At 36.7% G+C, this 22,132-nt stretch overlaps 1 protein-coding gene across 1 annotated transcript in view; it reads right to left on the bottom strand.

The window, feature by feature from the left end:
• Positions 1–22,132, bottom strand: part of LOC150106702 (C-Jun-amino-terminal kinase-interacting protein 4-like) — a 713,212-nt gene that overhangs the window by 667,373 nt on the left and 23,707 nt on the right. Inside the window, 1 exon segment of the mRNA XM_090393457.1 lies at positions 873–993. Coding sequence (XP_090249583.1) covers positions 873–993 — 121 coding nt within the window.

Genomic DNA, 22,132 nt, shown 5'->3' with positions numbered 1-22,132 from the left:
AACAGTATACATCTCCACAAGGAGATGTGTTTTGCATTATGGAAGATACTGGGATAGGAGTGTTGGTAGCTTGCTCCACCTTTGCTACGAGTTGCCTGGTGTTGTACTACTTACCCAGGTAAGATAGTACAACACTATATTCAGTCCTGAAGATATTTTCAGGCGCAAACTTTGTTTGCTCTCACTGGGATAAAGGATCTAACCTAGTGAAAAATAAACTTTCAACATCTTTTTTTATTTCTCATTTGTATATCATGCTCCACTGTCACAAATCAACAAGTGATTGATATACAAGTTACACTGATATACATTTTCACCATGTGGTAGGAAACATCCCACATATTCTTGTTCTGTTTCATCTAAGTGGAAAGTATTTTAGACACTTATATAATTTTCTACTGATAGCATAGAATTTGATTATAAATATGCACTTTACTTCCACTTAGTGTAAATAAAAAAATAAAATGGACAAACTACATAAATGTCTCTATGCAAATTTTTACTGATCCAATTCCAAAAAAGGGGAGGCCCAATTCCAATTCAGAAACCTCTGGTCTAATATCTGTCCTTCTTGAGGAATTCCCTTTCTATTTCTATGAATTTTCCAAATGAAAGGAAAATACTGTTGTCATTATAGATATCCACGTTTAAAAGCTCTCATAATGATCAGCAGCTCTGTACTCACTGAATAATTTAGAAAAATATAAAAATTTCATACATATCTTCTCTCCACTCTGACACCTTCACATAATACCTATATTTTATCCTATACAATATCCAAATAATTTACCTCTGTTTCTACTCACATCAAACCAATAAGATTACATTTGCTTTAATATTAGTTAATAGTTTAAAAAATTAAAAGTACTTACCATGATCTGAGGAATTTTTAGATTTGAGCTCAAGCATACGAACAATTGATTCAAGACTTTCAACTTTACCCTGCAAGTCTCTCCTGTCATCATCCACTGAATATTCCAATTCTAACAGTTTCTGAAGAGAGAAAAAAAAAATGTTTATCTGAAGCATGTGAGCGACAAGATGTTCAATAGTATAGAAGAAGAAGAATGAGAAAGAGGAGGCACACACATATATAGCACACAACAAAAAGGTAAGGATACTGGTATGCAGAACTGTAAGAGAGCAAACATAAATTAAAAATGATAAAAATGAAAATGAAGAAATCAAAAAGTGCGAAAGTGGATCAAAAAGAAAAATGAAAAAGTGATTACTACATCAGAGGACAGAATGAAAGAAGGTGAATTGGGAATACTGAAGTTATGCAAAATTTATCACTTGACTATGCAAAAGAGAGAGAAGGGAAAAGTTATTTGAAAGAAAAAAAAATGAACAGGAATGAATGACACATGAGTGTGAAAGAAGGGATATCCAGTGGTATGGAGATTAAATTATTAGAGGTGTCATGTAATAATAATAAATTATAAGAGATGTGCTGTACAAATATTTCTCGAGAGGAGATTTATAATATGACTTACAATTTACAATAAGGCCATGAAAATGTGGAAAAGAGCTCATGAAAAATATTAATCTGTCATGCTAACAACTTAATAGAAGACAAATAAACAAAAGAAATAATGTGAAAGTATTAATAAAAGATGAGAAAGAAAGGAGTGAGAGCCACAATTCTGAGTGCACTGCCATATGATAAAAGTGAATTGGGAAAGAGGAGTGTAATAACAAATGGGTACATGTAATTTGGGGGAGAAGGAATATCATGCATCTGTATGGGATAAGCTTGATGGGGAAAAAGGAAACTGTTCATCAGGAAGGACTGTACTTAAATAGGCAAAATTAAGCATTTGGAGAAATTGGTGGTCTGTTAGAGCATAAATGTAATGAGTTATGAAAATGAAAGATGTTAACATGAGAGCATGAAAAGTTGATTGCAGACACATTTGAGTCAAGAAGTGATATACTGGAGAATGATAGATTAGAACAGATATAAATTCAGAAAGCCTGGTCACAGGGTCAAATTCCAAACGACTGGAGTACAGCTCTTATAGCACCCATCTATAAAATGGGTAATAAAACTGAATGTGAGAATTCAGAGGTATTTCCTCACTAAGTGTTCCTAATAAGATTTATGCAATTATACTTGAGAAACAGCTAAGAAAAATTGTGGAAGGAAAGCTTGAAGAACAAGCAAGTCGTCAGGATCAGATTTTCACTTTAAGACAAAAAGGTGAGAAATTGTGGGAATATAACAAAAATCTGTATTTAGGCTTCATAGATCTAGAAAAGGTATATGGCAAGATTCTCAGAAAAAAGTTTTTCAAAACAGTACAGTTATATGGTGTAAATGGAACATTATACAGGGCAACACATAGTCAATATTTAATCTGTAAGTCAACAGTTAGAAATGAAGAAGATGGTATCAGGTGTGCAACAAGGGTGCACATTATCTCCATTGTTATTCATCATCTATATGGATCACATTATGAAGGAAGGTGGTATTAAATCTGATATCAAAATTAGCTATGCTAATCTTAGCTCTTTACTTTATGCAGATGATGTTTCTTCATTTTCTTTCTCATCCATCAGATAAAGAGGTGAGTTCCCTATGAACAAATCTTTGCTATTTGGTTCTCTCTCTGGCCATATCTGTCTTCTCTGAAGCTCGATAATTGTGACCTTTTCTTCAAAGACTGTAGCCAAGCTCTTTTTGGTCTGCCTCTTGATTGTCTTCTTCCAATGATTCTATTCAAGACTATATTTGGTAATCTATAAGAGAACATTTTCTGGAGTGTTCAAACCATCTTAATTTCTGTTTAAGAATTATAGCTATAATATCTTCTCTAAAGTATAATTTATGTTTGATTGCTCATTTGTCTCGTGATCTGAACAATGAACCTTATTTCTTAAGCATTTCATTTCGAACTGGAGATTTCAAAATTTATGATTCAAAATTTCGAATCAGAAAACTATGATTTTCTGTATTTCATGTCTCAGCTCCATAGGTATAATAATGGTTTTTATAAAGTTTTAGTTTGAGGTTTTTTTGAAATGCTGTTATTCATCCATATTTTATTTAATTTATTCATATTAGACCAGCCTTTATTCTGTATTTTACTCTTTGTATGTTGTCGAAGTTGTGAGTAATGAGACTGACAAATATGTAAATTTCTTTACTTGATCATCAAGCACATGATTTTCTAAGTTTATTAAAAATTTTTCCTCGTTTCTTTCCTATTTTCATTGTTTCTGTTTTGCTTAGATTGATTTTCATTCTAAAAGTATTGCACTCTACACTTAAAATTTTTATTGCCTTTTCCAACTGTACTCTCGATTCTGCAAGAATACTAATATCGTCTGCAATACCACACATGGAACTCTTATGCAAATTACAACAAATGGGGATGGATATGACACTGGTTAAGTCAATAAGAGGGTGGCTGCTGGACAGATATCAAAAAAGAGGTATATGGAGGGCAGAATCGAGGTGAAACAGGTGACTAGTGACATGCCACAAGGTTCAGTGCTGGGACCATTACTGTTTAATTTGTACATAAATGATATAGGAAATAACCTGAAAGGAAATATTGAGTTGTTTACTGATGATGCAAAATTAGGTAGAGTAACAGTTAATCAAGACGATGTGGAGAGCTTGCAGGATGATTTAAATAGGCTGTCAGTGTGGGCAAAAGATAATGAGCATCTTTTAATGTGGAGAAATGCAAAATTATACATTTTGGGATAAAAAGATTACAAACCATATCACACTGATGGCACTGTACTCCAGGAAATAGATAAAGCTAGAGATTTAGGGTTGGTGTTAGACAGAGAGTTAAAGTTTAGAGGACATATTGCTAAGGTAGCCCATAAGATTACTTGGCTATTGAAAAAACACATTAACAAGTAGAGATAAAGAACTTGTTATTCCTCTTTATAAGATCTTGATATGCAAACATCTGAATTGCAGTGCTCAGGTCTGGTCCCCTGGATTTCTTGGGGATGAGGAAGTGATGGAGAGGATTCAGAAGCAAGTGACCAAGATTGTGGGTAACTTGTGGAATGTTCCCGAGATTGAGGGTGTGTGGATTGCAAAAATTGGAGAAATGAACAAATGAATTTTATTTATTGCATTCAAAATTTCTTCTTTTATTATAAATTGTGCTTTTCTTTTTCTATCTCTTCATTTGTAATTTTTCGGTCTTCTTTCTTCCCTCCAGAAAAGTATCTGGTAATATTCTTTCCAAATTTTTTTAATCTCTTGAATTGTTCCAGTTTCAATATTATTTTTAACTTTCATTTTTAGTGGTCTATTTTTGTTAATTCTTTTATAATTTCATATACAGTACTACTACCATTCTATTCATTTATTGGATTCTTCACACATTTTTGCTTTTTCTTCCAACCAAGGCATTTTTGGCAAATCTACACATTTATCTGTTTGAAAGTTTATTTTTTTTTTAACTTAGTTATTCTATAGATTAGAGCTGCCAAGAAATTATATTCTTGGTTTAATCCTTTATCTAAGTGTAAGTAAACAATGTTTGCGTGTGAAGTTACTTCATGATATTTCACATATGTGTATCGTGAAGTAACTTCACACACAAACATTGTTTGCTTACACTTGGATAAAGAATTAAGCCAAGAACACAATTTCATGGAATCTTTATTTTATATATAGTATAACCAAGTGAAAAAAAACTTTCAAATCAATCTCTAATCTAGAGAATTTTAGTAATAAGGTGTGACACCTTTTGACTACTTGTATATGGAAATATGACTTCTGCATTATATTGACCTTAGTATCACTTCTGGGTCTGACTCCCACTGATGACACCTCAAAAAAAGGTCAAAAACCAGTCTGGGTGTGGCCCTTTCCATAATGCATAGCATTATACACGTCCATAAGGATATGTGCATTGCATTATGGGGAAACTAAGGCAATTGATATGAAGTCAGTTTTGTTATATTAATAGCATTGCTTAGGTTCTTTGGTTTGCTATTTTTTAAATTTCAATTTAATTTTTGCAGCGATCAGAGGCAAAATATTAGTATTCTTACATTTTGGACTGAGGATTTCCAGTTATTTTTGATCAAAATGTAATCCATACAATTTTTAATTGTACCATCTAGAGATGTCCATGTGTAACAGCATTATGATCTATGAAAAAATATGGTGTTTGACACATTTTTTTTTTAAATTATGGAGAACCAACCCAAGAGAGGTTGGTCAACCTACATTATACTAGTACCATGGATGGGCAATAAGGAACTTATTCACATTTGACTTGAAAAGCTGTGGGTTGTATACCTTGGGAAACACATGTGGAGGAAGAGTGTTCCAGAAGGCAGCAGTTGAAGGGATAAACAAAAAAGAAGAGAAATTTGCTCTATTAGCTTGGAGATGAACTGTGGGAGGGTTTTGGTTAGTTGCTGCATGCAATTGGACAGATTTGCAAGAGGGTGGGTGAATTATTGATGACAATTCTTATGAACAGGCCATAGAAGTGTTTATAGAAGATGCAGACTGCAGAGACTGAATGCCTGTGCAAAAGTGAGTGGAGTGTATTAGTGAGAGAGGGGTCGTCAATCAAGCAAACTGCTCTTTTCTGTATAGAATCCAGTATTTTCTGGGAGCTCTTAGGGCATCACAAATCTGCAAATAAAAATTAAGTTAACATAAGTGTTTCCGTTATTACTTAGTTATAATGAATTCTTCTACTTATATCTTGATTTTTAGATCAATCGGTATTCAATGGGTGGGCAGATTTGTGATCTGTATAGGATTAGGAGCTAAGTAAAGTAACACCTCAAATGAAAGAGAAACCTAATTTTTTGGATGCAATCTTTGTGATATGTTTGTACTAAGATTTGAGGTTAAAGTTATTCTGAGAAGGTGAATTTCATCTTGAATAAAGATTTGAGTATTGTCAAGGGTAAGATTGGAAGAACAGAGTTCTTTTGTGGGAAATAATGCAGAGGTGTGTTTTGCTAGCAATGAAGTTGATAATTTTATCCAAACTCCACTGATAAATGTTTTGAAGATCAGAATTTAAGGTAGTAGTGGTTGGAGTTCTACACGTTATGATGATTTGTTCTTTGCAGGGTTTGTCAAACAAAAATAAGGAGTGCAATGTGCTGTCATCAGCAAAAGTGTACAAGATTGACAGTCAGCTGGAGTAGATTGCTTATGTATAGAAGGAAGATGGTGGGTGAAAGAACAGTCATGTGGGATTCCAGCATTACTTGTAGGGATTGAAGAAGTCGGGGGGGGGGGGTGGCAGACCAAATGATGGGAGTTTTCTTAATAGACTTTTGTGCCAAACTCAGTCAAAAGCCTTGGAGAAATCAAGAACAACCACTTGAGATTTGCCAAACCTTTTCAGTGTTTTTCCCAGAGATGGGTGACATAGTAGATCTCCTGTTAATTGACAATGATGAAATCCATATTGTCAGTCATTTATTAGATGAGTCCTCAAAGTAGTGTAGGAGTTGGCTATTAATGGTTATTTTCATAACTTTATAAAGTTATGGTTATAACTTAGAATTGAGGTGAGAGAATTTGGACAGTAGTTTGAAGGTAATGATTTGTCACCCTTTTTAGGAATTAGTTGTACATGAACTAGTTTCCAGACTGCAGAATAAGAGTAGAATAAGAAAGTGCAAATAGGAGGCATAAAGTGGAAGTCAACTCTGGGGAACAGACCACAGACCTTTAGAACAACTGGAGGGATGCAATCTGAGCCAGGAATTCTTTGGTATCCAGTTAGAGCATTTTTTTTTCTCTCTTTCTGGTGAAAGGTCAAATGCAGCATTGAGTGCTAAGTGATTAGAATGGTGGGGGGGGGGGGGTCATTTACCACAATCAGCTATGCAAGAATCGGAGGAGGAGGGGTGGAAGCCAGGAGGCTGGCTTTTACTGTGGGATGATACAATAGTGCCATCTGGGTGTCATGGTGGTGGGCAGAAGTTACAGCCAATAGCTTTGACCAGAGCCCAGAAGGCATGGCTGCTGTTTGGGAAGGATGCAAGTTTCCTGCTTTTTAGCTCTCTCTCTCTCTCTCTCAAAATCCGTTTTCGATGTAGTGATAATTTTCTTGCAGCTGTTCTGTGCTTTGGTGTAGACTGTATAGGAAGATGGAGTTTGAGATGCAAGCCAGTTGTGGTCTGCTTGACTCTTCTTTTGTACAGCCTTAGCACACCTGTGGGAGAACCAAGGCTTAGTTAGTGGATGGGTATTTGGGGGGGGGGATAAACATTTCCATGCTAATATGAATTATTTCTGTGATTCATCCTGTGCATAGATTTGACTCAAGATGGCTGGAAACAGTATATGAAGAGAGCTCAGAATCTGACCAAAAAAATCAGGCATAGAAGTTGGAGAGATCGTTCCGTTTGGCTTTCTTGTAAGGCCATACAACAGGTGGATGTGAGTAGTTTTGTATGTGTTGCTCCATGGGGGAAGAGATCTGCCCTTCATTATCTGAGCTACCTAGAGGGCAACAAACATTCACAGTGTACTTATATAGGTCACTAGTAAGGAAAAGATCCAAGGTGTTTGCAGAGTGGTTGGGATTGTCTGGTATTCTGGTGGGCATATAGACAATTTGAGGTCATTTGTGATTGCAAAAGTCTCAGCCTCTCTACCTGCTTGATCTGTGCAATTGTAAGAAGGCAGCAAACTGGTGTTGTGGACACCGAAATCACCAATGAAGATAACTTCACTGTTTGGAGAGCTGGACTGAAGAAAATCAACATATAATTTGAAAAACTCAGAATGGGTGTTGGCATTAGGAGACTGGTAGAGGCATCATATGAATTTCATAGAATGAGACAGTGATTTTTTTGCCAAAGGAGGTCAAAATTAGGAGATTGCAGGTTGGATACTCCATGGCATGATATATTAGAGGAAACAAATGCACAGACCCCACCTCTGAGGTGAAAGGAATTAAAGATTGTATAACTGGGAATGGTTCAGATGAACAGATTATTATGTTTACATTCCAGCAGTCATTCACCTCTTTGATTTCTCTCACTTGAATTTGCTTATCACATCTTTCATGGCTGGTGCAAATCTTCGAACCTTACCAGTGAGGTCTCCCATCACTATTAGGATGACCTTTTTATTTGTTTTGTCAATAAGGTCTGCAGTTGCTGGCAGAAAGTATCTAATTCTTCATCTTCATGTGGTTGATCTGGAGAATAAATTTGGATGATTTTGGGGAAAAAAATCCCTTTTTCCTTTTAATCTAATTAATATAATTCTATTATTAAAATGATGTTCTGCAAGTGATTATTTTGGCTAATACTGCATAGATGTTATCTTCTCCTCTCTATGGATGATGAAATCCACTCACCCAGGCTGATACATTTGCAAACTTTCTGATAATCACCCCTGCACTGAACAATATGGTGTAATAAAAACACTAACCAATAGAGCTTACAACCTTTGTTCCTTTGAGACCTCTCTTGCAATAAAACATAATCATATACATCACACTTTTCTATCTAATGGTTACAGTTCCCAGATTATCATAAAAAAAATCATTACCCCCAATGCATGACCTTCTTTTCAGAAAAATTTGAGTAATGCTATCACCATCCCCTATGTCCGAAGCACATAAGAAAAAATATCTAGAATCTTAAAGAAATACAATCTTTGCACCACCTTCAAGCCCCACTTAAAACTAGCTACCTTTATCCACTCCACTAAAGACAACCCTCCCCCTTTCAATTCCTTCAAGTTGGCCTACTATGGACAGACAGGAAGATCAGCCACCATCCGAATGGAAGTACATAAAAAATACATCCACAGTCATGACTATGGTTAATCTGGTCTTACTAACGATGCTTTGGATACAGCCTAGAATCAACTCGAAAAAGACCATGCTCAATCACAGTAAATTCAGAAAAGAAAGATTATGTTTAGAATCTGCTGCTGCTCTTAAAAATCAGCCTAACTTAAGACTTCCCAAAATATGGGAAACCCTAATACTTCGAGATCCCAGTTTACACCCTAGGTTGCCAACAGGTGTCCACAGAGGGTGCCCCCACCTAGTTAGGACTCTAGATTTTTGTTCACATGTTTTTAGTTAGTTTTGTGCTGCCTTTGTGTGTATGTGTGTGTGTGTGTGTGTGTGTGTGTGTGTGTGTGAGAGAGAGAGATCTCATTTTGTACTCTCTGACTATGTCTCTGTAACTGAAAGAAATATTGGAAGCATTAAATACTACTTTTAATCATTTCCTAGTGCCGTTTAACTCCATTAAACTTTTATCATGAGTTTTTTCCAGCACTTAAGCCTTAACACACGGAGATATCCCTGCATATGTGGTGAAGCTTGAAGAGAGGGAGCCATCCACCATGATACACTGTGACTGGTTGCTTGTTTTATTGCGCAAGGATGGCTGTGGTCATAATGCACCAGTAAATGATCATAGCAGCAAATAAGTTAAAAATTAGTAATAAATTTGAAATAAATAACTATAGGTAAAAATGTATATAAATGCATTTCTAAAAAGAAATATGAACAAAAACAAGTATATAAAAATGGATAAAATTCAATTGTAAAACAATCAATAAAAAAGTGTAAAACATTCATAAAACATAAATACAAAACAACAGAATGTATAATAAAAATAATAATAAAAGGTATATACAAGAAACAACACTACAAATAAAAATGGTGTAAACTATCTATATATAGTAAATATGTTAATGATTTTTAAAAATTTAAAAACAAAGAAACGTCTGATAAAATCCACCTAAGAATATAAGGACTCAGACAGATTATGAACATGGCTAAAATAATAACTGCGTTCATTCATGAAATGAGGACATTCAAAATATGATGAATGGTGAGTTCAGCATCACAAAACTTATACATGGGCAAGTTATCACCCATCAGAAGGAAGGAGTGGGTGAGTGACTATGACCAATGCAGAGTCAAGCAAGTACATCTTCCTATGTTTGAACCCTGTGCAGACTAGACTGCCATAATTTAAATTTCAGACTAAATTTGGAAGAGCTTATTATTAGTCCCACTATTCCATGACTGCCACTGGAATAGAAGTTTGTCTCTCATAATCTGCCAGTAATCAGTATGTGGGACAGAAAGATAGATGGAAGTGCGAGAAACAAGCTGACCGAACTTCAGTACCTGCAGCCTTGTTTCCCTTTATTCCAACATGTCTGGAAATTCAACAGAAGCTTAAATCTAAGTGTGTCTTCCATAATAGAAAGAAAAGGTGTTGGATTCAACAGAGAAATGGATGGTTTGTAGCTTTTTTACATTTTTTATTGCCTGAAGAGAACTTTGTAAGTCTAAATATATATCATGTATATTTAGTAGCAATGCAGTCTGATTTGTTTTCGTGCAGTGCAGTGAGCTCTATCAGATATAGCTTAGCTGTAAAGTTTGTCCAATCTAGTTGGATTTGTGCAGATATAATGCTATCTGAAAAGACAGCAGAAGATCCAACCACATCCTCTGATTTTGAACCATTCGTGTAGACTGGCACAGAATCTGATAACTCTGTGAGCTTCTCTGAAGCTATCAAACACTAATGGGCAGGGATGCAGAATATACAGCCTCTCACTGTCAAGTCAACCCTGCCTTCCTGCAGTGTCATGTTTCCACAAAAGGAGTGCTGGAGAAACCAGCCAGTATTCCCACTACAAAGGGATACCTTCGTAGCTGGAGGAAACACCAATTAGATATTAGATGGCAGATATCCTTTATCACCAAGTGAAACACTACCATGTCTCTAAAACTGCTTATTGGAGGGCTGAATTGGCAAATGCCATGTTTGGTCTTCACAGCAGGTACTATGGTTTCTGTTTCTCCTCCCCCCTCTTCTCCACACAGTGTAAGTGATATCCTCCAATGCCATGACAGACAAACATAGTTAAAATGATGGTGTCACAGTGTTACATCCTGAATGAAGCACTTTTTTAAAGAAACAATTCATTCAGGATTTAACAAGTCAGAAAAATCAGCTGAGAGAAAAAACATGCACTCAAGCAGAAGAAATAAAGTACTAACTGTAAATAGAAATAGAATTACCTTCTTTTAGTAGAATTGTAATACCATGTAAAGAACTTTGTGTATAAATTAGTATTATATGAAATGCATCATGTATACAATGAATGGGTAAATTAGATGTAAAAACCCTTTCTCAACTCTTCGTTGAGAAAGGGTTTGCACCCCTTTCTCAACGCTTTTTTTTGCCTGTTTTGCTGTATGATGATTTGACTTCTCTTGTGGACCGGTGATTCCTGATGGTGTTTCTTGGAGATAGTTCGATATCGGAGGGTGCGCCTTTCCCTTCGATGTCTGAATTTCTGCCGGTACTGAAGCGTGAGATGTCAGCACATGCTGCCTTCACTGAAAGTTCTGACAGAATACTATCGTGGACGTATATTATGAACTGGCAGCTAGAAACGAGGATGGCCCGAAACAGATCGAGAATAGATGAGGAAAAAAATGCCAGGGGTAGAGCATAGTTTAATCTGATGACCATAGTGACCCACCACGTGGACACAGGCTTATGGAAGAATCGAAAGGTAATTCAAACAAAGAAAGATAGTTCAGACAGACCTGGAGATCCTGCCCCAAGAAATGGTAAAGTACAGATTTTGTTGTATAATTACCCAGTCGGAAAAAAGGGAAAGATCATTGTAGTGTATTAATCGAGTATGGACAGTATTTGAGAACTTTAATTATTTAGCAGTGGCTGATATCCATAAGACAAATTGTTAGGAATGATTATAGATGATTGTGACTAGCTTAATATGCAAGACTAAAATAATAGGTAGAAAATTGAGTAGAAGTGTATAATGTGTATATTATGTGTGTTAAGTCCCTAACTCAAAAGAAGAATTTATTGTTCATGTATTAGAGTATTAATTAGTTTGAAAAAGTTTGTTTTAGCATGTCCTTGAACTAATTGAAAGTGAGATTGGTTTAAGTGTATATTATGTCTTTAGATTACAATAAATATGTTTTTTCTTTTATACCCGAGTTTTGCCTGTGATATGAACCAAAACTACCACTCATTAATCTGAACCATTGCGGGGGGGGGATTGAAAGAAAGGCATAACATGTTATAGAGGTTACGACTGCAAACCAGAATTTACTTAGCCACAGTAGAGCATTTAATTTATGAGTTTAAGCACTAAATTTATTCACCTATGTGCACCAAAGGTCTGGGAAAATCTCCCTGAATAAGAGCCCCCTCTATTCTAAAATATAGGCTGGTGCAGCTTTAAAAAATAAGTTTCTCAATATTTGAAGAGGAGACAGCCCCAGAAAGAAATTAGAGGATTCGTTTCTTTTAGCAAGGAATGACCTTTAACAGTCAGGGTAAGCATGTGAGTAAAATTAGGAATCAACTAGAGATAAAGAATTTGCTTTCCTTATAGAATGAGCACGTAAGAAGTGATACAGATATTAGAGTCAGGGAAATTTTATAAGTCTTGTGTTATTGTAGAGGTAAATTCACAAAGGAAGTAAATTATTTTAGGAAGAGCAATGACATAAAATGGCGCACACGAATGAAATATTTAATAACAGGTCAGCCACCAGTTAGTGCATGAGCCAGAACCTGTCAGTAATGTCAGGAAGCTTTCTGATCAACTGATGCATAATCCTGCTGCCACATACTGGAGGGGAAGTCTGAGAAGTGATATGTGGGAGAAGCACTGGCGAGGCCATATCATGCCACGAAAACTTTCTCTCTGCAATGACGTCATGTTCAAGAGTCCATCTTCTCACACTTCACGTCCTGACTATATGTTATCTAATTATGATTAAACTTATGAAGACCCTTACAAACAATGACCCTACAACCAAGGTGAATCACCCTCATAAACTAATCTCATCAAAAAAGCCACATCACAATCAGTCACAACATACAAACCAAGTCAGAATCTTCACACTAAAAATTCATTTTCACATACACTTTATTGATATCTGTGGCATTAACACAAACATAAATGATGTTCACCATCACTTGCAGTCTTCCAGACCAGACATCTTATTGCAGCTACTTCTACTACTACAGTCCATCTCTGATGCCCAAACTACATACATCATGATTCTTTTCACAAGTGTGGTACCTGTGCCTTTGTGAAATCTAACATAGCATGCCAGAGAATGGCTAATTTAGAATCCCTGGCTTTTAACTTTCTCTGCCTCAAGAATTCCTTGCCCATTTAGTAATATTCATTTGTTGCATTTACCAGTCACCACACAGTGATAACAATTTAGACCTGTTCACATTCCTTCCATGAAACTCGACCAGTCAGCTATCTAAATAGTGAGGATATCTTCCTGGGTGACCTCACTGTCTGCAATTCCCACTGGCTCACCTTTTCCAACACCACTGACCAAGCTGGACAAGAAGTAGGTCTTTAAGTAATCTCATCTCATCTTCCCTCTTTTACCTTGTGGTGTCGAGGGTTTATTAATCATCAGACCTCAAACCATTCACAGGATAAGGTGGTAGTCCTATGCCCCTGTGTATCCTATGTCCATAGTGTTGAGTTTTCAAGGTAACACAGAGGATTGCTGCAATACTGAGAAGGACACTGACCTGCAGAAATAAAAGAGTTATCATTCCATTGTATAAGATCCTGATCAGATCACACCTAGACTATTGTTCTAAAATTTGGTCCCCAGGATTTGAAGGGGATAAATTAACTGTGGAAAAGGTACAAAGACGGATAACAAAAATGGTTTCAGGACCGTACAATGATAGTTATGAGGATCGGCTGGGGGAATGTGGACTGCAGAGTTTGGTGGATAGAAGAAGGAGAGGTGATATGATTGAGACTTTTAAACTGTTGAGAGGCAGTTACAGGGTTGACACTGGAGAGGTCTTTCGCTTGGTTGAACAGCAGGAAGAGTGATGACAAGGGGCCATCCCTGGAAGTTACGAAAGGAAGCTGTGAGCGAGAGGGTGAGGAGTGGTTTCTTTGCATGGAGGGTGGTTGCCTGATAGAGTGGTGAGAGCAAGAACGGTCAATGAGTTCAAGGAGCGAAATGATAGACTTTATGTTTCTTAGGAGGGGACCCCCCCCCAGCGATGAATCTTGATAGACTTTGTGTTTCCTAGGAAGGACCTCCCGCGATGAGTCTGTTGACTCCATGGAGGCCTGAATAATAATAATAATAATATGCAAATACATGGCTAATGTGTGGAAAGGAGAGTGCAGAGAATGGATTTGAGCTAGTAAGCATATGGCAAATGCTTGCTAACATGTGGATATATTTCATGGCTAACTATTATTATTTTGGGCAACTCCAAGGAGTCAACAGACTCATCGAAGGAGGCCCTAACATCATGTCAAGAACAACTATTCGACATTCACACAGTATCTATCATACCTTGCCTTGAACTCATTCACGGTCGTAGCACCCACAACAGACTCTGGAAGCTTATTCCACTCATTTACCACTCTCCAAGTGAAGAACCTAGCTCTAACACCCTTGTCAACCATGCTCTTGCCCAGCTTCCATGCATGGCCCCTAGTCCTCCCACCACCAGTCATGTTTTCAAATATATCTTCTGGATCAATCTTATAAAAACTGTTCAGTAATTTGAATGTCTCAATCATATCACCCCTCCTTCGCCTATCGTCCAATTTCTGCAACCCACAAATCTTCAACCTATTCTCATAAGGTTCATTCCACAGACCTGCTATCATCTTGGTCACTCGTCTCTGGATCCTCTCCACCTTCTCCCCATCAAACTATCCTCCACATTACCAGGAAAAACCCAACTGATGCACCTACATCCCAGGCCATTTCATTCTTTTTTGTTTACTCACATTTTCACTTCCTCTTTGAGCATGAACTTTTCTCATGCTGTGTTTCCCCTGTCTACCCTGAGTTTCCCCCTCAATTTGTGTTGCACATGTTCTCTCATTTTCTACATTCTTACTACCCATTTCTCCATTCATAAACATCACTTTAATCCATCTTTACTTGCACTCTGCTCTTCCACATTGCTTCTTACTTGCTCAGATCCATTCTCTGCAGTCATTACTCTCCCTTGCAACAGTAACCTCTCCAAATGACTCACACCAAAACTATTCAAATATAGTCCATCACTCTTATACAATTCCATGTATGTTTCAAAATCATTGGTTCAAATATTTTTAGTTAATTTTATTTTACCAAAAGTATTTTTGATATTTGGGGTAATTAATTTGAAAGACTTAAGAGAAACAAGAAATAACAGAATAGTGGTAAAAATATTCAAGAGGAATGCAATCACAAGGACATATATTTGAAGTAGAAAAAAACTATAAAAAAAAAAAAAATCTGAGATGTGGAAAAAGCAGCTAGAGTAGATGATATTCAACCAGAAATGCTTATATATGTCTTCCATATTCACTGTAGAAAGTTTTGTAATGCATAATTCAGGTCAAATTCCAGATAACTTGAGTATTGTTCTCATATTATCCATCTATAGATAATGAAATAAGACATGAAAATGTCTTTCCCTACTCTCATTAGTGTTCCAGGTAAATGATAAAGGGATTAGAAGTGAAATAATCTGAAATATATCATCTGTTGGTTGGGATTCATGCAGATGCTCTTCTGGATGATATATAAACACATTTTTAGGGAATGTGCCGGCCTGGTTGGCCGAATGGTTAGCGTCTCCGCACTCCAGCTAAAAGGTTGCAGGTTCGAATCCCGCCGTGGGCATGGATGTTTGTGATTGTCTGTGAAAATACTGGTGGTGGTTGGCAGTAGATGGCATTGGTGTAGATGATGATCGTAGTTGTAGTTGGTGGAGACAGAGAGTTGTGGAGTAGGTGCCCTCCCTCGATGAGTCTTTGGACCCCCTGGAGGTGCTATGTAATAATAATAATGAAAATTATAGAATTTCCCTACTCTTATTAGTGTTCCCGGTGAATGATAAAGGGATTAGAAGTGAAATAATCTGAAATATATCATCTGTTGGTTGGGATCATGCAGATGCTCTTCTGGATGATATATAAACACATTTTTAGGGAATGTGCAGATGAGTTAGCTATGTTTCCAAGTTTCCTTCACTAGTTTCTAATGCGTCTTGCAGCTGGAAGGATTTCTAAGAAGTTGAAAGAATGTCAAATAGCACCACTGCACAATCATTATTATTATTACATGACACATCCAAGGACTCATCACTGGAGGGCATTCTACTCTATTCTCTCATGGGTTCTAAAACAGGCGTTTTTTTTTTTTTTTTTTTGAATTATAGACCTGTATGTATGTCTGCAGTTTTAATTAAGGTATTGGAGAAGCTGGTTTGGAATAGAATACAGGACTAGAATGAAGAGCATAGGATTTTTTATGATGCTCAGCATGGGTTTGTGAAGGTCTTGTTTTTATGAATTTTGTGATAAGGTGAAGAATATGTCAAATAAGGGAGACTCATATAGAGTGATATGGACTTTGCAGAGCCGTTTGATTACCAAATGATGTTGGCATGTAAACTGGTAAGGATGGGGATGAATAATGGATCAGTTAGGTGGACTAGAAATTGGCACTGTGAACAATACTAGCAAGTTGTGTATGAGAGATGGAGGACAGTGTTCCAGATGAGAAAGATAACCAGTAGTGTGCTGCATGATTTTGTTCTTGGACACTACTGCTTAACTCATTTGATAATGACATTGCATATGGATTGACAGGGGATTTCCAGTTGTTTGTTGATGATGCAAAGCTAAGGAGTTATATGATGATGATGTTAATTCCCTTCAGGAAGATTTAGACTTTAGCTTAAATGAATGAATGGAATTGCAGTTTTAATGCTAATAAGTCCAAAGTCTTGCACTTTGGAGACGAGGAAAAACAGGCATACTCTATTTGTGAAACTGTTGTGCTTCGAGATTAGATGAGATTCGAGATCTGTGGAATTATGGTTGACAGTGGCCTGAAGTTCAGAGGGTATATCAAGTGCTGGAAAAACTACATAGTAAATGATTGCTGCCATGATAAAGAGCATACCATAAAGACAAGAAAGGATAATGAGGTGGTCACACCATAATGCAGTGGTCAGACTATTGCATTATAGTGTCGTCACCAAACTAGCAAGCTCAAATTTGTTACTAGTTTTACTTGTAATGAAGAAACTCTGGATAGGGAATAGAAACAGTTAAGTTAGCATAAAGATTTTGTCAGATTAATACATACAGTGGAAGATGAAAGTGGAAAGAATGAGAAGTCATCTATGGAATTTGTGTAAAAGTATGGCGAAGTGAGGATCAAGAAAAGTTTTTTTTTTAAACATGAGGAGTAGTGATTAAATAGAATGCACTGTTGAAATGAGTTGTGAATGTGAAAGTTTAACCCATTCATGCTTAAAAAAAAAAATCAGAATTTTTTATGAATTTTATAATTATGTGAGAAATAAGGACAAGTAAGACCTAGTGAAGAGAAATGCAATTTTATTCATTAAAATATGATTTGTAATGAAAATACAAGGTCCTATATACAGGACACTAGGAAAATACTCTATAAAAACTGTTTGTTTTTTTTTAAGTGTCACTGAATATAAGTCTTGAAACATTTTATATGCAACCCTCTATTGCATTTCTTAAATCTGTTTTCATGTGACAATACACACACATTGCTCTTGGGGAACAACCCTAGTTATTTGCATGTCATATTGACTTTCATTCAAGATTTGCTGTGGTCTTCCTTGATGGCCTTGTTATGGTGTATTGCAATATCACTCTAAATAAAATCCAGCTATAGTTCCATGAAAAGTAATAAGTCCATTGCATCTTTGAATCTGCATGTTCTGTGTAGCTGTCAGGCAGTATTCACAGCTACATCAATCAAACAAACGAGGGTGGTCTGAAAAGTTCGCAGCCTAACAATGAAAAAACAAATTTATAATTTCAAAATTATTTTTATTTTTCAATATAATCTCCCTTAAGACTAATAGATTTATTCCAGTGATGCTCCAGTGCCATTATCCCGTCCCTGCAGTGGTTCTCAGTAAGATCTGCAAAATACTCTACATCTGCAATCACCTCTTGATTCGAAGAAAACTGTTGACCAGCGAGGGAGTTTTATTTTTGGGAAGAGATAGAATCCAGAGGGAGCCAAATCTGGAGAATAGTGTGGATGTTCCAACAATTTATAATGCAGATCCCTTAATTTTCCCATTACTAAAACACCTTTGTGGGAAGGTGCATTGTCCTGATGAAAGATGATTTTTTTCTTCTGCAAACCGGATCTTTTCTCACGAATTTTTTCATCTAGTCTGGTCAGAATAATATTCACCGGTTGTTGTTTTATCCTTTTCAAGACAATTAATAAACAAAATTCCTTTAGCATCCCAAAAATCAGTGTTTTGGGATGCTAAAGGAATTTTGTTTATGATGCAATGACCTTTCCTGCTGATGGAACCGACTTTGTCTTCTTTGGCACTGAACAACAGGCTTCTGTCCACTGTTTTGATTCTGGTGTGTACTGGTGAATCCAAGTCTCCGCCATAGTAATAAATTGATGCACAAAATCAGTTTTATTCTTGTTAAAATGCTCCAAGCACTGTTCAGAGATTTTCAGGCAAGTGCATTTTTGATCTGCAGTGAGCAAGCATGAGCACCCATCTTGTGCAAAGTTTTTTCATTTGCAATTCTTCATGCAAAATATATCCTACACGTTTTTTCGAAATGCCTATGGTCTCAGCAATTTCACGCACTTTGACTCGCCGGTCATCCAATACCATATCGTGCATTTGATCAATGATTTCTGCTGTTGTTACACTTTTTTGGATGTCCTTCACATGGATCATCTTCAATGCTGGCACAGTCACGTTTAAATTCGGCAGCACATTTCTTAATTGTCGAAAATGAAGGAGAAGAGTGCTCATAAACTTTTATGAACTTGAAATGAATTTCTTTTGCCATTAAATCTTCTTTTACAAAGAATTTTATAACTGCATGATACTCAATTTTATCCATTTCAAGGGATACAGACAACACTTTTGTTGTATAAAACAAACTACTTGATAGAATAATTTCACATGGATGCTTATGACAGATGTACCAACTTAGAAAAAAAAAATCTTACCAATTGTGTTGCCATCAATGGTCGAGGCCGAGAACTTTACAGACCACACTCGTATAATAAGGCTAGAATACCATTCCCCCACCTCAAATGCCAATTCTGTATTTTGATATATTCTGGTTGACTTGGTTGAGTCCTCCCATGTGTTCATCATAAATCTTTATAAGATATGGCTGTTGTATAAGTAAGTAAGCCTAGATAAGTAAGTAAGTAGTTGTATAAGTATTCCCCTCTTTTCAGATACTCGTTAATCGTGTGAAGTTTGAATAATAGGTTTATACGCCCACACACACACACACACATGATTCTATCACATCTCATTCCATTAACAACAAGAGGATGAGTATCAGATGCATTGTCCCAAAATATACTTCTTGATGGTGAATGATTAGCCGCTCAACAGCATTATTCCAAAGCATTTAATTTCTTCACTGGTTAAATGCAAGTTTTGATTTTTTTTTGCAAACCATACCTATTAGTTTCTGTGGCAATCACAATTATTATATCCTCATGAAAGAACAATCAAAAGATTCTTTTTTTGAGTTGTTCCATGTGAATGTCTTCTGCTCACCAAGTTGCAATTTGAGGCTCGATGTTTCTCTTTTCCCATTTGTAGATATATCTCCCTTTTTTTTTTTTTTTCCATTAGAGGAGGATTTAGATTCAACATCAACTGCAGGGTCATCTAAAGTAGCTGTCGTATTAAACATGCTTCTAAACAAATTATTTATCAGTCCTGGACCATCTTCACCAGAATTTTCATCAGTAAATTTCATCTTATTACTATCTTACATTAAAAATTGTTTTTTTTTTTAAGGTAACAGTAATAAATTCTTTTTCTTCATAGATAGAGAGGCCATCTTCAGCTGAATGCAAAATGTCATTTGGTTTTGAGGGAATTTTGGATTTGTGACAGAACCATTTACGGTCCATTCTGCTGGATCCTAAACAAGTATGTTTTCTCCAAAGACTCCTGGAATACTTGGACATATCAGTTTTCCATTTTCTATGTAAACACATTTTTATCAATATTTTTAGACGACTATATGAGGTCATCCCAAAAAGTAATGTTGTTTTTAGCATTAAGTTTTGAAAGGATATAAAAGATCAATCACTTGCTAATTTAATCAAGTACAGTCATCCCTCAATTTACGTCGGGTTCCATTCCATCCAGCAGGACGTAAGTCAATACATTATTACATCAACAGAGTTATAGAGGTTAGGGACTTAACCATAATAAGTATACTGTCAGTTTAATTTTTAAACCTCATTATAAACTGTGTCTGCATGGTTAGCCTAGTAGCTATGCATTTCACAACCTGGGGAAGGAGTGACCTAGGTTCGATATGCCTGGGGAAGGAGTGTCCTAAGTTCGATTCCCGTCGATGACGTGAAGAGTTTAAAGATCTTCCTCAGCCACAGCCAAGTTAGCCAGTCTTGGGCATGGACAGCAGGGTTTTTTCCACCAGTTTATCTGGGGTTTTCTTCCCACAAGCAGGCAAACCGGCCTCGTGAACACACAGGCTACAGTCATAGGATATAGTACGGCAAGGGGAAACCACCTTGCTCATAATCATCTCCTTAGTATGGTAGCATATAGCTACCCCCCACCAGCCGTATGGCTGAGGGAATAGAATAGAACTATAAACTGTACTATACGTTACTGTACTCTGCGTTACTGCCACTATAAAACAGGAGAATAATCACCCAAATCTTCCTCCAATCACATCTTCATTACCTTCTTAGAGCTTAGAAACCAGGCATAGATTTTAGCTTTTTGTGGATGAACACAGTTCAGGCATTTTCTTCCAAAACAAGGCTGTCTCATCCATATTAAATATTTGCTGTGGCAAATAATTTTCCTCCGTAATAATTTTATCCAATTTCTCCACAAACTCCTTGGTAACCTTCTCATTTGCACTTGCAGATAAACTATGCGTTTTAACATTATGCAGCGCAAAACTTTGGTGGAGCGGATAAGGGATGCCAATTTTCTGTAAGGCCTGTAACAGGAGGTAAGGTCATGTTTTTTTAAAATTTTGGTAATTTTTTCCGAGGTGCCTAGGATGTAGGGAATGGTGATGGATTTAGAGTAATCTTTGTTGTCGAGGGGGGGGCTGTGGTTTGTAGGTTTTAATATTTTGGGGATTTTTTTTGGGGGGGGGGGGGTAGCCATTGGCTGAGAAAGTGTTGAGAATGCGATTAGTGTTTGGGCCATGTCGTTAGAACAGATTAATTTAGCCCTGCTGTATAGTGTTTTCACCACTCCATATTGTTGTGGGAGGGGGGGGGGGGATTGTTGGTGAATGTATCTGCCTATATGGGTAAGTTTCTATAAACTGAGAAAATCAAGGTTCCATCAGGCTGGCGGGTGACTAGTGTGTCTAGGAAAGGGAGGCTGTTGTTTTCCTCTTTTTCCAGGGTGAACTTGATTCTGGAGTGTTGGTTGTTTAAGTGTGTTAAGAAGGAGAGGAGTGTTTCACAGCCATATGGCCAAATAGCGAACACATCATCAACGTAGCGAAGCCATATGGTTGGTTTTTGTGGGGCAGAGGCTAAGGCTTTTTCTTCAAAGGTCTCCATAAAGAAATTGGCCAAGAGTGGGGAGAGTGGTGAACCCATGGCTGTCCCCTCTATTTGTTTGTAGAATTTTCCCTGCCAAACGAAAAAACTCACTTTAAGTAGTATCTCACTGAAGGACTGTTCGATATTATAATGAACTAGTAGTTCCTACACTTTCTTCTAACTTATATAACATGAATAGCTGCCCAGTATACTTTTAGAGTCCAGCTGGACCCTTAAGAAACTGTCAATCTTCTTGCATTACACCTATTCTTCAAAACAACTTTCTGACCGATTGCATTCCTAGTGACTATAACCTCCAGATGCTCAGTAAGAATACCACTAAGGTTTCTTCTTTCCTAACCATTGTACTATTCTGGAACATGCTATAGGTTCTGCAGTACCTAATGTACAGAACTGATCATTATCAGGTTGCATCAGTCTTAGGACTGGTAGCTCAGCAGCAATTTCCTCCAATCCACTCAGTCATTGGCTTTCTTCTTAATCTCCTGGTAGTCCCTCAG

Source organism: Typopeltis vanoorti, chromosome 5, assembly GCF_054136105.1.
Source record: "Typopeltis vanoorti isolate ZY-2024b chromosome 5, IOZ_Tvanoo_1.0, whole genome shotgun sequence".
In the NCBI taxonomy this organism is placed as follows: domain Eukaryota; kingdom Metazoa; phylum Arthropoda; class Arachnida; order Uropygi; family Thelyphonidae; genus Typopeltis; species Typopeltis vanoorti.
Note: the sequence above shows the minus strand (reverse complement) of the source record. Positions and strands in the feature narration are given on the sequence as shown.